Source organism: Periplaneta americana, chromosome 15 (genome assembly GCF_040183065.1).
Source record: "Periplaneta americana isolate PAMFEO1 chromosome 15, P.americana_PAMFEO1_priV1, whole genome shotgun sequence".
Lineage (NCBI taxonomy): Eukaryota > Metazoa > Arthropoda > Insecta > Blattodea > Blattidae > Periplaneta > Periplaneta americana.
The window spans coordinates 30,263,800-30,281,373 of record NC_091131.1 but is presented as its reverse complement, the minus strand read 5'-3'; the positions used below and the strand labels follow the sequence as shown (position 1 = coordinate 30,281,373).

The 17,574-nt window shown below is 33.0% G+C and overlaps 1 protein-coding gene across 4 annotated transcripts in view; it reads right to left on the bottom strand.

Moving 5' to 3' along the window:
• Positions 1–17,574, bottom strand: part of Esyt2 (extended synaptotagmin-like protein 2) — a 122,049-nt gene that overhangs the window by 33,304 nt on the left and 71,171 nt on the right. For 2 of the 4 annotated variants that reach the window (XM_069846856.1, XM_069846859.1), the window contains exon 9: positions 1,359–1,456. The exons of 1 other annotated variant lie outside the window; for it this stretch is intronic. In XM_069846856.1, the coding sequence (XP_069702957.1) occupies positions 1,359–1,456 (98 nt within the window). Of the gene's footprint in view, positions 1–1,358; positions 1,457–14,293; positions 14,383–17,574 lie in introns of all 4 variants that reach the window. One more of the 4 variants, XM_069846857.1, reaches the window with a different exon arrangement.

Below are 17,574 nucleotides of genomic sequence, written 5' to 3'. Positions count from 1 at the left end.
TACTGTACAAGATTATTTGAACACATTCAGTGCCATATGACAGATATGAAAATATCCTTAAAGTACTGAGATAGAAGATACTGTCTCTTTCTTCGACATCTGCTAGAGTGATATCTACTCAGATGGAAACAATACAAATTTGATAATGTTTATACATCTTGATTACACAACTTTTAACACTGTATCACTTCGGACCAACAACAACCAGTTCCGAAGATGACCGAAAATATGTCGAAACATGTTAACAAGGTACGTTAATAATATTTAACACAAGAAAGTTATTATCATACATATTCCGAAGTGATAGTGTTTGTTTAGTCAACTGCCGAGGACAGGTCTGAACCTCACAAGTGAAACCAAGAAGGCACCACTTATGAGGGAACTAGGTTAGGAGATAATGGGGTAGGATGGCCAGTTCCTTTACCCCCTCCATTGCATACATCGCTGACTAGCTACATATTACACTAATCAGACTTCAGATGTACACAAACAATTGTTCTTCGTCAAGTGAGATGTACTGCCTGATAATAGATAAAATTTGATAAAATTATTAAAATGAAGTTGTAATAAATATACTTACGCCTGAAATGAAGCTATCAGGCAAGTCACAATACTTTGACCAATTTACAATATTTAATACTGAATTGTTTAAAAATAAGTGTTACAAATTTCATGGTACCATACTCAGATTTCTATTTGTTTGTACATTGTTTCAGTATTCAATCATTGTTATTAATTATTATCATTATTACCATAGCATAGGTGTTAAGATTATATTTTAATCCTGTTACATAAAACGCAATCACAACTTTAAAATACTTAACCTAAATGTTTTAAGCTTTCTTTTTTAAATAACTGGTAATTTTGTTCTATTTCTTACACTGAGTTACTGAATTAGTTACGCAAGTACAATTTATATAGACAAAAAATTTCGTTGTTATTTCAATAACAAATTTAACCTCTATAGGAAGGGAAACAATAAAATAGGCCTATTGCATACATTATATATATATATATATATAATGTGGAATTTAATTTCAAGAAGCTGCTGTTTAACGAAGTAAGCAATTAAAATAATAACTCAACATCAATTAACAGAGGTTATGAAAACGGTTCCGTTAATATATCGTCACTCTTAGATTATGTAGCCATCCCATGCATTTCAATTAGTAAGAAAAAATATTATTATCTGTACCAAGAGCAGATTCTTTTTAAAAATTAGAAATTTTTAGCAGCAATTAATCTCTTTTGTAAGAAGTAAGAACACACAACACACAACAACATAGGTTTGCAAAACAAGTTATGACTGCAATTGCACAAAACCACCCGGCTGTACTGCTAGGGGCTACTTGCTCTACCTTCCAAGGTAATCGTCGTTTTGTACTCCGGGGAAGCCTGGGTCCCAGTCCCACACTTCCAAAGTCACTTCCTGACCTTTGCGAGATGATATCACCGCCTTTACACACACATTCACACAGGGAATTTCATGAGAATCAATTTTTATACAAGACATACGTTAATTTGTGACTAATCAAAGCCCTGAACAGTATGTGCATCTCTGTACCATGAAATCAGTTAATTATTGTACATTTTTACACTAGGAAGACAAACAATACCTCAATCAGCTGCAAAACATGGAAGGAATTGAGGACAGACTGTGAAGGATACAATATTTTACAAACTACCAAATCAATTCTTACACTAAAAGTTTTGTAGATGTATTTCTAAATCTAAAATATTGGATGAACGAAACATGAAATAAAACCAACGTAATTAACTACTATTATACAGGGCGTTTCTTATAAGGTAACCATGCTCATAACATGAAGATGAATCTTCAGTCATCATGAGAATATAGAGTTATGGAGGCAAGGGAGCATTCTGGTTCATACAAGAAACACACTGTACATAAAACCATCAAGACGTGTCTTAAATCAGTTTTACTGCTATATTCTTAAATCATACACCTCAACTTGCTTCACAATGTTGAAAGAATTGCATGATTGTGGTTTTTGTTCCGAGAGTTGACAAGCCAGTGAACAATGGCTTACATTATTCTATCCGGAGGTTAAAATTAATAATTAATCACAAATTTTTAATATCATCAGTAACTGCATTGGTTTGAACCCAGAAACAAAAACCACAATGCCATAAACCTACGAAAATCATATGTATGGTATGATTTATGTTAAAATTACAATTTCGTGTGAGGAATTTTTTTTCTGGAATAAGGAATGTTTTTAAAAGGACTTTTTAAAGTTTGTTTATACATATATAAGTACATAAGCTTGTAAAAAAAAAAAAAGCATTTAATTCAATACATGCAATTATATACGGCATGCTCTTTGTGTTCGTTATTCAAACATGCTTTCACTGGAAACAACAAAATGCATTAGTAAATCTTAACAGAGTTTCAACTGAATTTTACATGATGAATAGATACTATAACATCTTTCTGAAAAGACAAAAGAAAAGCAACCAATAATCTCTATCACACAGTCATGTATAAAATAATATATCCAGCAATGAATATATCAATTTTCATACATCTTTTCAAATGCCTTTCGGGTTAAAACAACAATCCACAGAAAACGAATTTCAGTAACTGCTAAAGCGATCTGGGGCATTGATCATTGATATTAGGCAGGTCTTTTTTTTTTTGAACTGTCAGTTACATATTGTTGCCAACCATCTGGTTTTCGTCAGGACAGTTCAGTTTTATTGTATATTGTTCTACCAATAACTTTTGTGTTCGGTTTTCCAGTAAGGAAAAGTTGGTAACACTGTGTACCAAAATAAAAATAAAAACTTTAGTCTTTGAATTGCACACAAAAGATATTTTCATGACACAAAATAATAACTTATCTGACTTCATTCGTAAATTTTACTTAAAGAAGTACCGGTATCGATTGAAGCATAGACTGATTAATGTAAAAAAAAAGTAGTATTTCTGACAAAATGTTTTTTTATTGTTCTAAATGAAAAAATTCACATTTCACAAAAAATATCGTTACAGTAGGGGAGAAGTGGGTACAGTGAGACAGGGAGAATAGTGAGACATTTTTTATTAGATGGTAAATTTTGATGTTGAAATGTTTGTAACAGTGGAGTTGTATGTTGCATGAGTAAAGTAACAGTATTTTCATACTCGATTTGATTCTAGTTATAAAGGTGAGTGATGAGAAAATAATTCGTAATTTTTCACTCTAGAAGTAAAATTTTGGCTTGTGTTTAATGAAGGTTATATTGGATACACAAATTAAATAGACACATGAATGTTTTGTTACCTAATACTATGGTATTTGACGTTATGTTTTGCAAAGTTTCGTCTTTCTTGTTTTGATTTTGAAGTGATGGTGCCATTTTTAAACGAACTATGCATAAAGGGAACAGTGAGACATGTCATTGAAGGGTACAATGAGATGTCTCACTGTTCCCATTTACCAATGATTTGCAAAAATAAACTGTAATTATATTACATTTACCAGTAACTAACATTAAAAATGAACATACTAGTAACCAATTTAGGAACTATAGCTTAAAATAATGGATACATTGCATTTTAATGGTTTCATAAATAAAAAATTATTCACAAAATTAAAAAAAAATAATAAAGAATTAAATTAAATTCTTATAATTATAAGCTTTGTTGTCACCAAAAATTCATTTTATTTTTAGCAAAAGTTTGAAAAGTCATGGAAAATTCACTTTTCCAAATGTTCCAGATGTTTCAATGGTTTCGAAGTCAGACATCAAAATGATTCTAAATAAGTCTACAGAACATGGCAAGATAAAGCGACAGTAAGCTTTCTTTTCTTTTGAAATAAATGTAAATCATTTCAATGTCTGTTAATAGACACTGGTGTCTCACTGTACCCTCCTGAATGGGAACAGTGAGACATTTACATTTTTTTGACAAACACGCATTGTATATTATGTCCTTTATCTATTAACATTTCTGTTTATGTATTACTGTACTCAGTAGCTGCCGGTGATCGAAATCCTCGGTGAGGCCAGATGCAACTAGTTTAAGTGCCTCCGATAGAAAATGTTTATTTATGATATTAATTATTGTTATATTATTAATATCATGATTACTGTATTATTATTATTATTATTATTATTATTATTATTATTATTATTATTATTATTATTATTAGTCTTATTATTAGCCTACTATTGATGAAAAATGTCACTCACCAAATAAGCTGTTATGCTGTGAGTTTCAGTGATTGTTTCAGTGTTATGAAGCAACCCACATTATGTGTTGAAAATCCCCTCCTTTCTGTTCTTTTTATTTTTTTCCCTTGACAGCAACGAACAAGGCCAACAGAGAAGTTTATTTTACACCACATTACCACTTAACCATTTATGTTGCCCATACCAGGATGCAATAGAAACTCGCGTTTTAAGATTATCTGTCAGAAAAATTGTCAGCGATGTCATAGGTATCTCGGTAGACTCTCTCTTTATTTAAAACTTCCTTTCTTTCAATATTATTTCTTCTCGAAAAAGGACACTCTAACAATGAATTAACTACACCAGCATTATTTCTCGCATTTGTTTCTGTTTATATTTTCCCGAAATACATAACAACATTGGCCCAGATTCACTACTGTACTACGAATTACAATAGTATAACACCCTCGCTTAAGTCATAAACTGAGACATAAGGGGAGGGAACAGTGTGGGTCTCTGCCTGCCAAAGAGCTGGAATTTGTGTTATTTATGACCTATTTAGGAAGACAAGTCACCATTGCTATTCCCACCCCACTTTACCCTTGAGGCCAGCCCATGGATGTGAGGAGTGAAACCTGACCAGGCCACGAGGCCAGACGAATTGTGCCTCGGCTACAATGTTTTAAGTGCAAGCTCAAACCCCGCGAAAATACAGAAAATTCAGAAGACAGACCCGGCACGAATGATTCTGGCCTCAGGAACAAATTTTACTGCAAAACAGGTCTATATACATCACAAGCCAGACTCGGCACGAGTGATTCTGGCCTCAGGAGTAAATTTTACTGCAAAACAGGTCTATATACATCACAAAGTTTTAAAATGCTTCTACAGCAATGCTTCATTCAAATAATGAATACATTACATAAAAACACAAAATTTGATTTCTGTTAAGCCAAGTGACTGAGACCCGGCCTCACTTGCCTCAGTCAATCAGCCGCCACTGATTGTACTCCATGTTTTAATGTATATTTCTGTTGCACTTGATTTTAAAAATACTTGAAATTTCACTTGCATACATATGTCTTAATACTTTGTGTCTCACTGTACCCACTACTCCCCTACAGAACATTTTGAGTAAATAATCATTGTGTTATATTTTTATATAAAGAAATTATGTTTAATGTGAAACATTCCCTTAATAAATGATTCCTAGATAATGAATATGAAAAATCCTTGCTCAGTAGTTTGAGAGAAATCACTGTAAACAGAAGTATCACAGCATCTCCTCTTCATACATATACTTTCGTATAATCGGGAAGTAAAGTGTGTAAACATGTAAAGCCTTCAGCTGAATCTCTGTTAAATATAAATGTTGAGAGAACACCCACCATACAACGAAGAGCAACAGAACAACCACCAACCAGGCAGTCAGACAAACAGGCAGTGAGGTTATCTAAAATACACAACTTGTGTTATAAGTGATGTTGAGTTAATTTATAATAGCTTGTGAAGTGATGTGTGATCAGAAGTATCAGCCTCCACTTCAGTTTGATAAGGATATGACTGCAGTACTTGACCAGGCTTGTATCACCACGGTACACTGAGGGAATGTGTAACACCGTATTAATACTATAACAATCTCATCACTCGATAAAATGTAAAAAGTAAATAAAAAATTTCAAGTATGTAATTTCGAGATAATGATGGTTTGAAAATTGCCCTCACTTTAGTAAACATTAGGCCTATTAATACAAACAAGAAATATATTGCTCCCGCTAAAATACTTACTAGAACAGTAAGCTGGTTTTATGAATCTTATGAAAATCTGATATAAAGGGAGGAAGTCCTGAAAAAGTTACACAGTATACTGCAATCATATGTCTGAAGCAATATTCATCAAAGAAAAGTAAATTCATGTCCTCAAAAGTTCAGTGTTCGTTTATTAGAGTGACCACCATCCTGAATGAAAATAATTATTTGTCATTGACAGTTTTTGTTTGTATATATATATCGGTATATTTATCAATCTCTGGATGCAAACAAGTGAAAAATGAAAATATGTTTAATTTAAAGTTTTTTTTGACACTAATAAGCACTGTCAAAAGCTTTAAATATACAAATAAGAAACAAAACTAATTTAGAATCGTACTTAAGTAATGAGAGTTGATAACCTTCTTTTATATAATAAAACTGGTTACATTGTTTTTGAGTGAACAAATAATAACTTGAAATTTAATTTTGTATTAATGTTACTAGATAAAGTTAAACAATTTATGAGGACTAGGTATTAAATAGAATACGACCAATTTATGAAAAAGTTTTGTGAATAGGGTGAGAAAAGAGGAAGAAGAGCATAACGAAACGACTTCAGAATACCGCGTAATTACATATGTCGTTATTGCTTTATTGAATTATTGGTCCAGAGGAAATATTTTTTTTTTCATGTACTTATTTGTCTATCCTTGTGCCATCAATAAAAAACATGTGTTTTAATTATGTTTAATTTGCATAGTCCTTGTACATAAGTACTTAGTGGTATTCTGAAGTATAGCGCTTAGAACTTTAAAACTTGAAAGTTCCTGAAGATTTTCTCCATTATTCACGTGGCAAGAAACATACGTATACATTATTTACAAAATATATAGAACATTTATTCAGTTAAGGTATTCATGTGTCACTGAATGGAAATCTACAATTACTGACCAATGTTTTTTCGAAATTTAACTAAGCCACTACTGACTGACTACTAAAAATTCTGTAGGAAAGGAAGTCAGGCAAACATATTCCGGTCAGAAGCACAAAATTAATTAATACTGTAAAAGGCTTAAGTAGCTTTTTACTGAATTATTGCATGTTGGTTTTCCAAATCTGGGCGATTTTTAAGCCACAAAATAGTTAAGAAACACACATTATATTATAATATGAAAATGAATTGAATTATTCTCTCATCTGTGCTGGAAATTTAATGAATCACATTTGCATTCTTACACAATTGGTTAGATAAGCTACTATAGGTTTGCTTGGTTTAGACTTAAGATTTAATTTAATATATGAAGTGGCTTCAAGTGCCTAGATTATTTTTTTAGAAGATAAGAAAACGCATAAAACGGAACTTTGATACTATTGTGAAGAAATATATACAAAGTACTTCCTTTACTAAAATGGAAATTGTGTGCCTTAATGTCAATTACTGTTTTACTTAGGAATGATGTTCAAGTTTGAATTGCCACTTTATTTTATTTTATTATTTTTTTGTAGATATGGAAACAGAGTTATTTGGTACCATCTGCCAGGCTCTGACAAAGACCCAGGGCTCCTAGGCAGTTAACCTGTGTTAATATGAGGAATTTCAGTGGCGGTTCCTCGGGGGAGGGAAGGGAGGAATGTCCTCCTCACATTTTCTTCTTTTGAAAGTAAATACCAAATAAAATATGTGCCTTGAAATTCGAGGAAGATTCGATAATTTTTAAGTTCACAGCTATAAGAAAAACTCGGTTGATCGAGTTTTAAATGACACGCGCTCATGTGCTGTAGAAAACTGTGAGAAAGATGCGAGATTGTTTGTGTGGAGGAAAGGCACTCCATTCCTCCTCTACTGCAGTTAACACACATAGACAACAGCGCGCTAGCGGCCAGAGAAAGAAGCAGAGTTTTAAAGCAAGTAAATGAATGGACAGGGAGGAGATCCTCCTCTGAATCAGCGCATGGGCGGGAAATAGAAACCGACTGGTTGTGCAGCAAGCTTGCTACCGCTGCCATCTAACGATGCTGCATTCAACCAGACTATAACACATCTAGGAGGAGACACAACAAAAACAGTTTTAACGTAAAGCTATGAAAGACACCATATAAACTTTTTTTAAAATTATAAATCAAAAATATTATTTATTGCACTTTATATAGGCTACTATTCATGGTTTGAAACTTTCGTGGATATTTGAAAGTTAAAGTCGGGTTTATGTAAAACAAAGAGGAAGTAGTTCTACGTAGTTGGCCCATGAAATTCACTTCTATTCATTGTTTACTAGACAGGGCAACAGCCAAGTTGTCAGTTTTGTACTAATATATTTGAAACTGAAAGTAGGTACTCCAAACTACATCATTTTTAACATAACAAATTAATCGGCCACCGGGAGCTTTGAACAATAATGATAGCATGACTTACAAGAACTGACATTCTTCAAAAGCATGTGATACTGAACTTGTAAAATGTACATGTGGCAACACAGACCACGTGGGTGGGTGCGGTGTTCTCGCTTTCCTCAGATCATTTCCCATTTCCATTTCTGTAAAACGGTTCCGGTTACGAGTCAGTAGCTAGCCTCTTCCAACAAGTGTGATGCTGTAGTGTGCTCGAAAAATGCTGCGAGGTTGTGAATTTTCCTTGTAATTGTTAATTTGCGCAATTATTCAACAATGAATGGAAGTGAAAACATAATATATTTTGGACAATTTAGGAAACTCAGTTTACAAGAACAGATTATTGCTACACAGAAGGGAAGATCAACCCCAACACTACCTGTCTTACATGTATGCATGTAGACTAATTTGTAGCATGTTTCATTCAAGAAGGTGTCATTTCGTGCTGTTAACTTCTTTTCTCCTCTTAAGAAATATGCAGGAGCCGCCACTGGGAATTTACCTGTCTGACTAGTTTCGAAGTGATATTCTTCATTGTCTGAAGCCCAGTGAAGGTCCCACGCTATCTTCTAGTTTTCTGTTGTGGTGGGGTGTGCTCATGATTGTGTCAAAAAGGGTGTGTGTTTTGAAATTGAGTTAAGCATTCAGGATGTGCTAGGGGTGCGTTTTTGTATGTTTGTAAATTTAATATTGTTTAGAGTGTCAAGTTTCTGGTTTTTTTGGCTGGCTGTGTAGTATTTTCATGTCAGTGTCTATGTTGCTGTAGTTGTGATTGGAGTAATATGTTCTACGTAAGTTGAATTGTTGTGTAGTTTGGTTATGGCTGTGATATGTTCCTTGTAACGCGTTTGAAATGATCTTCCAGTCTGTCCGATGTAGAAGTCGTTGCAACAATTGCATGATAGTTTGTATACACCTGTAAGGTTGTATTTGTTTATAGGCTATTATGTCTTGTCTGTGTGTTGAAGTGTTTTGTAATATATTCTGTATTCTATAAGCAATGTTGTATTTTAGTTTCTTGAAAGATGATGCAGTCTTATATGTGTTTTTATTTTCGTATGTTAATGTGATGTATTTATTGTGTTCTTGTATTTGTGTTGCGTTTCCTTATTTGCTTTTAGTCTTTTTCTATGATGTTGTCTATTATGTTGGGGTTGTATCGATTTTCCTGTGCTATGTATTTGATAGTGTGTATTTCTTCCTTATATTCTTGTTGACTCATAGGAATGTTGATGAGTCTATGTATCATGGGTCGGAATGCTGTGTGTTTGTGTTGTGTGGGATGATTGCAGGTGTTGTGTGTATGTTACCGTGGTTGTGGGTTTCCTGTATATTTTGAACATATACGATGAAAGAGTAATGGAACGGAGAAAAATTCCCTCTGGCGCCAGGATTTGAACCCGGGTTTTCAGCTCTACGTGCTGATACTTTATCCACTAGCCACACTGGATACCCACCCTGGTGTCGGACAGAATCGTCTCAATTTAAGTTCCAACTCTTGGGTTCCCTCTAGTGGCCGCCCTCTGCACTACATCATAGATGTCTATGAATGTAGGACCGAAGTCCATACATGTGCTGAGGTGCACTCGTTATGAGTGACTAGTTGGCCGGGATCCGACGGAATAAGCGCCGTCTTAAATCATGAAGTGATTTACGCATATCATATATATTATTCTCCGTTCCATTATTCTTTCATTGTATGATGACTCAGGATATCTGCATGGAAATATCATATGTACTTCGGTACATTAAAATAATATATATTTTGAACATATGTTTGTTGTCTGTTTTTGTTATTGTGATGTTTAAGAAATTTATGGATTTGTTGTTTTCTGTTTCTAGTGTGTAGTGTAGTTTTGGATGTATTTTATTTATGTATTTGTATAGGTTTTCAATCTGTTTTTCGTTTGTACTGGTATAGTATTAGTATTTTGTCTACGTATCTGTGTCAGTAAATAATGGTGTCTGATTGTTTGCTGTTGTCATTATTATTATTATTATTATTATTATTATTATTATTATTATTTAGGCAGCTGCCTAGCTTACCTAGGCAGAAGTTCGCTGCTGCTATCAGCCATGTCGGCATAAGGGTCCGATGAAGTCCTACTAGTGTCCTTTTATCCCACGAAAGAGTGCTATGCCTCCTCAAACTGATGTAACTTGTACGCCAGTGACAATACTACATAACGCCATACAAATAATTGATTAAATGGCGATCTTACTCGTGTTAATTGTGTAAGCATGTGCGGCTTACTGCTGTTTCGGTGCTTCTTCACACCATCCTCAGAGCCTACTAGATCTCGGCGTCATCTCGAACTTTGCTGCCTGTTGTGTGGGTGTGTTCGATTGTTGAAAAGTGTTGAAATGTGATGTCAAATAGTGTGTGTGTTCTGAAACTGATATGTGTGTTCAATATGGAATACCATACAATTTTGGGTGAACACAATTGAAATTATGATAACGAATACCGGTACTGAAATGGAGAGTGAAGACGAAATTATAGAAGGAAAAACCCTCAGTATTCATGGCTTTGTCCACAAATACGAACTTGCTATTATTGGGATTCGAATCCGGGCACACAGTCATCATAAGCTAGGTGGCATCTATGAATACCTTAAATTTTTTTCAAAAGAAAAGACAGAGAAAGAGAAAGACAAAGACGCTCAATCTACTAGCCATGAAGACTCGATGTTGACACAAAAAAACTCCTATATTTTCCTAACTTTGATACTAGAGGTCAGTGACTGTGCTTCACAACTAATCTGGAAGTTATGATGAAGAACAAATCATTTGTTTTAAATGAGGAAGAAAGCAATGGTGGATTATTCAAAAGAGTTGTAGCGAAGTATACAAAAAAAAAAATCAAGTTGTGAAGGTTGGAACTATCTTTGTCTTCAGACAAACACAAAGGATGACAAAGATATCCTGTTCTTTGGTGTCATTACTCATTAGAAATAGCTAATGGCTTAGGCACACAGATTTAGTCATTTTTAATGATCACCTTGAGTACCGTACGATTCTCTTCTTACCATTTGTTTACCAGAAGAAGAAGGTATTTATATCCAATCTTTCAAATGTTTGGAGTTTTTGTATACTTCATCAGCAATGGAAAAAGTCCAAGTTATACATCTGTTCTGAAAATCCTTTGTCGCTGTCTATATCTTTGCTTCTAATTAGAATCCTATCCAAAGCAAGATTCTCTTCCAGCTGAGCTAACCCAGATAGTAGAAACAGAAAGACATAACCTATACGTACTGACATACTTTTCTATTAATTGAATTTAATATTTTATAGTTATGATTTTCACAAATGGAATTTATATTGGCACAGTTGTCTGTATTATTTCATTTCTTTTGCAACAAATATATCAAACTGTCAGATATAGTACAGCTGATATTAAAGTAGTCTGCAATTTCAAATGCATTTCAGTATGTAAATAAAACACTGAAACTTTGACATATCTTTTGTTACCGGAACTAAAAACAAATCTTTGGAAATTAAGAACTGTGAAGGAAAGCTAAAAATTTACACATGAATTACAGAAAAAGGAAAGTTGTAGTAGCTTAGACCCCACTCATTCACATTAAAAGCCTAGAAATGTATATTTACAAACAATACATGTGCTTGTGATATGTACAAATTTTAAAATTAAAACGTGCTCAATATATTATATCAGTGAAGAACATAAAATACAAACATACATATTGTTGATACCACTCACATGGTCTCAGTGCATAACCTGGAGACATATTATGTAGTCAGCTTTTAAAATACAAAGAAGTATTGCTCAACCGAGTGTCGGTACTTTCATTATGGCGAACTATGAGATTAAGGGTCAGAAAGTAGCTTCTTCCGAATTATAAGACCATCTCACATATTAATTTCTATCAAATCATGTTATGAATGAAAAGGTGTCAAAATGACACATAGGCCTATTATAACCATTTTGAATCTATTTCTTTTGAGTATAATTAATTTTACTTAACAGTTCAATGACTACACAAGGTGTTCCAGAAGGAATGTAAAATACTTAAGGATAATGTAGTTTGAATTAAGCTAGATCAATTTAACTCTATGTACAGTATCTATCTATGTCCGAGGTCTGACAGTTGAGGAGAAATTGACGAGAGAAATACTGTAACATCTTGCGATTCTGTGTACTACACTTGGTGTGCTAGCAGCATAACACCTGAAGGAAATATTTCGAACAGCTTGTGTAAATTGCAATTTATCATCCCATTGTTACTCTATTGTATTACTGTTACCCAGATGTATCTAAAACCGTAGAATAATGTAACTGTACTGCAATATAACACTTTGGTACTCTCATACCGGTACAGATTGTATTAATGAAGCTTATAAGCATTCTGTATGTTTACTGTATTTTGTTTCTGTGCTTATAAAAAAGAAAAATCAACCCTATCCTTATTGCAGAGGCTTCCTGGACTCTAGTTTGAAGGCCAACTGTCACATAAACATAAATATGAATGAATTTAAATACTATTATAGTCACAATCATGCCATGGTATGAAAGAAAAATTTTACAACCTCGAGCGGGAATCGAACCTGCGACTTCCTGTTCTCCGGTCAGGCGCTCTACCACTGAGCTATCGAGTTCGTCTCACGCCAAAGGCTTGGAATTATCCTTTCATACTGGCGACTCTGTTATAGAGTACTGTCCATAGCGTCTGATCTAGTCAGCACTGCTTATGGCTTGAAAGAAACTTATAATCAACGGACGTGTATACGTCACCAAACATCGTAAGATGAAGATTATAAATATGAATACACTTCTCCTGCAGCTCATGAAATCCATAAGAAGGGTAACCTCATTAATTTGTCTGGTATAATTACTTTATTATCTTACTAAGTTTGTGTATAATGTGAAATAAATTTATTAGAAAAGCATAAGATACAGCATTTTCAGTAACATATCTTATCACATTGTTCTACAACGTAGGAATACATGTTTAATGCCTCTCTCCATTTATAAGTTCTCCCTTCATTATCTTCCCAACTGTTAAACTTCGGATATAAAAGGTAAAGGTATCCCTGTAATATGCCATGAAGGCACTTGAGGGGCATGGAGGTAGAGCCCCATGCTTTCCATGACATTGGCATTAGAATGAGGTGATGTGTTGGCACCACGCTCTGACCGCCTTTCACCCCCATGAAAGACCCGGTACTCAATTTTATAGGAGGCTGAGTGAACCTTGGAGCCGTTCTGAAAGTTCGGCAACGAGAAAAAAATCTTGTCACCACCTGAGATCGAACCCCGGACCTTTAAGTCCGTAGCCAGCTGCTCTACCAACTGAGCTATCCAGCCGCCACAAACTTCAGATATATGCGTATTAAGTTGAATCGATGTAGGTTAACCCAACCTTAAGCATTTTAGTATTTCACATTCCTCCTGTAATAATCTGTAGAGTTTACGTTTACTATGAGACACACTTTCATTAATCTTTACATACTAATTGAGACTTAGGGAAAAATAATTTCATTTCTCTTTAAGTTGGAGGCGTTTCACATAACACTTTCTTTTGTTGCTTTTAGCGAAATATTTCTTATTAGAATTATGACAGTTTTTCATTTCATCAGTAACTAGTGTTAACAACTGAGTTATAAAAATTTTAAATAAAAATCAATAGTTTTATAATAGTAATTATTTATTTTGAATTATTTTTCTGATCTATTAAGATTAAAACAATAAAATCTATCTATATTTTTTTTTCTTTCAGGTTATGAATGGTTTGGCTATATGGTATTTAAATTTGTAATTGATTTCATTACCATAAGAGTGAAGCATACAACTATCATTAATATAGAAGCAATATGAAAATAATATGTTACTATTACTGTAGGCAATATTAATTAGAATGCAGTATTCTGAAAACCTGCATTCAGTAAAGTAGTGGTGATGATGGTGGCCACCCTAAGACTGATTAAATACGTCATCACGTATTACTTCTCTCACCTGCCCAGATTCTCATCTTTCTTGGAAATATCATCTGCGTCGAACACTTGCAGCTCCAATATCTGGCCTCGCGACTCAAACACGATGCTCTAGGGGGGGCAACAAGCAGGCCGGGGGGCCATCAAACATGGTGTAGGACTCGTCACATCACACTTACTCAACAATCACAACACTAGCATCCAACATCGGGGAGGGTGACTAACATGGAAGGACTTGTACAGATTGTGGAGACAATACAGAAAGATCCAGAATGAAAATAGTTACATGCCAATTATTAACTATTAATCTAATAACAATATAAATATAAGAATATGAATAGTTAGACTACAAAGACAACTCTTTACAGATTCTGTAATAAGAAAATTATAAAAAAATGATTATAAATTATTTATTCTTAAGGTATGTACAAGCTTATATAACTAAATCAACAGAAAACAGATACTTTAGGTTCGTCTGTATGAAGAAAACAAGAATAGGTACCATAGTCTAATAATAAGACATTCAAAATACGATTTTCATGAAAGATTGCATGCATAAACGTACACATTTTAAAGGTTTTCTTAAAGAATATGCGACAAAATCTTAATTTGTATTGAGAATTTCACTCACATACACCCATTCTGCTGTCACTCTTTACTAATGGTATCATTAAAACTGATAAATATCTAGAAGAAAAATATATAATGAAGATTAATATATCATACATGTTACCTATCAATCTGTGTTTTTTTTTTACGTGAAAAAAGTATTATACTGCATGTAAAATAATACCGCAGAGGTGCAGAACACCATATTATCAAAGCAATTTTTTTGTATATAAAACATAATAATCACAACTGATGCAGCAATACACTGCACCATCTAAAAACTGAAACTAGACGAGCAATATACATGATTCTCCATATTATACTTTTGTGCGAGATCGTGCGTATTTGCTTGGTTTCCGCACAAAACCAATCCGCAGAAAGTCTGAAATTCCACATTCAGTATTCCCAACCTAACACACATAACAATTTCCCTCTTCTTACCGCTTAAGTGACATATTGATTTTACTGCTTTAGGCTTTTAACATATTATTTTTAGAGACGTTCAATATAGTATTAATTATAAATTGGAAACTTACCACTGCAATTTCACCTAAATTGCTCTATTAATTATTGTTTTTAAATATTTGCAAAAAATTAAGTAAACTCTACAACTCCACTAAAGTTACTGCATTCGTGATGCAAGTAACATTAAGGAAGCCGTGAAAAAATCAACAAGATTCCAGACTCATCATAGACTGGGGGGAAAAAAAAGACATGTATATCACGGCCTGTTGGAGTATAGTAAACACAGAAAACATTTTAAAGCAACAATGTTGAAGATAGATATTTTTGTTTTGCAAATTTTCCGTCATTGAACAGAAACCATGATGGAGATTTCATTGCAACTAATTAGAAATTCCTCTTTCAGGTATGTAATAAACGATCTTCGCACAAAATAACGTACGATACACGAGCGGTATGTTTTCTTTCAATTCTCGGAAATTAAAAAAGCTCAACTATGTTTCGCTTTTTCAAACTTTTCCTCGAACATGAAAACTTCAACATACCGCTCTTGTAACGCATATTACTATTAAAGGTAATTTAATCGAAAAAATGAGTGTCTTATTTATATTTTAACAGTTTATTTTCTTCTACATATACTAGAATTCCAAGTTTTATAATCACTGTTAAACAATTTGCGTTATGGAATATATGAGAAAGCAATGGCTACTCTGAAGTTTAAAAGGTATTGAAAACTTAAAGAAAACAGATAATACATACCACATATGTAAGAGATATTTGTAATGTCTGATGTGTATGACTAAAATAAGCGAACAGCAATGCGCAAAGCCATATTTTGTAGGTTATAATTGTTCAATATTTTTTAAGAAATGGATTAAATCTTTACTGTTCATTCTTTGTAATACATGAACAGACCCAGGAACAAAATTTAGGCTACCTGAATTTTCCAAGTTCCAGTTTCAGTTACAACATACTGCGCAAGCTCAGTAAGCATTGAACATGCACAGTATATTATAACTGAAACTTGGAAAATTCTCTTTCTTCATGCAAGATGCTCCATGTGCAGTATTACACTTCTTGTAACTCAGTCTTAGGAATTTTGAATAGTGCTTTGACTTTATTATAGATTATACATTTTTTTTTCATTGTTTTTTTTTTTTTTGGTGGGAGGAGGGGGTAAAACATCTTTTTTTTTTTTCCTGCACGAAAATTTAAAATTCCATTCACGTTTGATACATAGGAGCTCTTAACTGAAAAATATACAGGCTACACCAGTCTCTTGAATTGTAAAAAGTATTATGACATTATAAGCAATGTAGACCTTAATATACTCATATTTCTGAAGCCTTGTAAGATTACCTACCAACGCTTTAAATGTTATCAATTTTATTTATAATTTTGAAACTGGGGGGAAAAAAATGCACTTCAGCAATTTCTGCCTACAATTTTATTCTGAAATACGGAAAGAATTTATTAATTCTAAAATATTCTGAGATAGTGGTAATTAAATTTGTAATAAAATCGAGCCTTCCAATGGTATTACAATGTTTATAAATATATCTGACCAGTTTTGAGGCAATGATAATATTTTGTGAGCTTTAACTTCTGTCACGTTAAAGTTTAAAGAGTTCTATTCTTAAATGACTTACAGATAGGGTGTTGTTGCGAGCTAAGGTAGTAGTAAATTACAGATTTTACGGGGAAAATATAGTTTATCGTAAATAATCTGACATCGCAGAATAAATAAATGAATGAAGAATTAATTAATAAATTAAATGAATGAATTGAAATAATTAATTAGTCGAATGACTGAATTAAATAATTAATTAATTGAAATTATGAATTAACTAAATAAATAAATAAATAAGATAAATAAAACACACAATCAGATAAACAGTAAAGTATAAATAAAAAAGTTAAATTAATGAATAAATAAGTATGGGTAAATGAAATGAATTAGATACAAAATAAATAAAAAAAAACCATAAACAAACAAAATAAATGAATAAAAAAGTCATTGAATAACTTTGCATTTCTCTTAGTCAACATTAACAGGAATAACTTTTGTTTAAAATGAAAACAACTACTTTTTTTAATCGCCCTTTTTACAATCGCCAGATTTTTTTACATTATGGTTAAAAATTTATCTTTGAAAAATATAATTTTCGTTGTATCATTTCGGAAAGGACTACAGGAAACAAGTTCTAATCTATACGTAAGCTGATATATTCC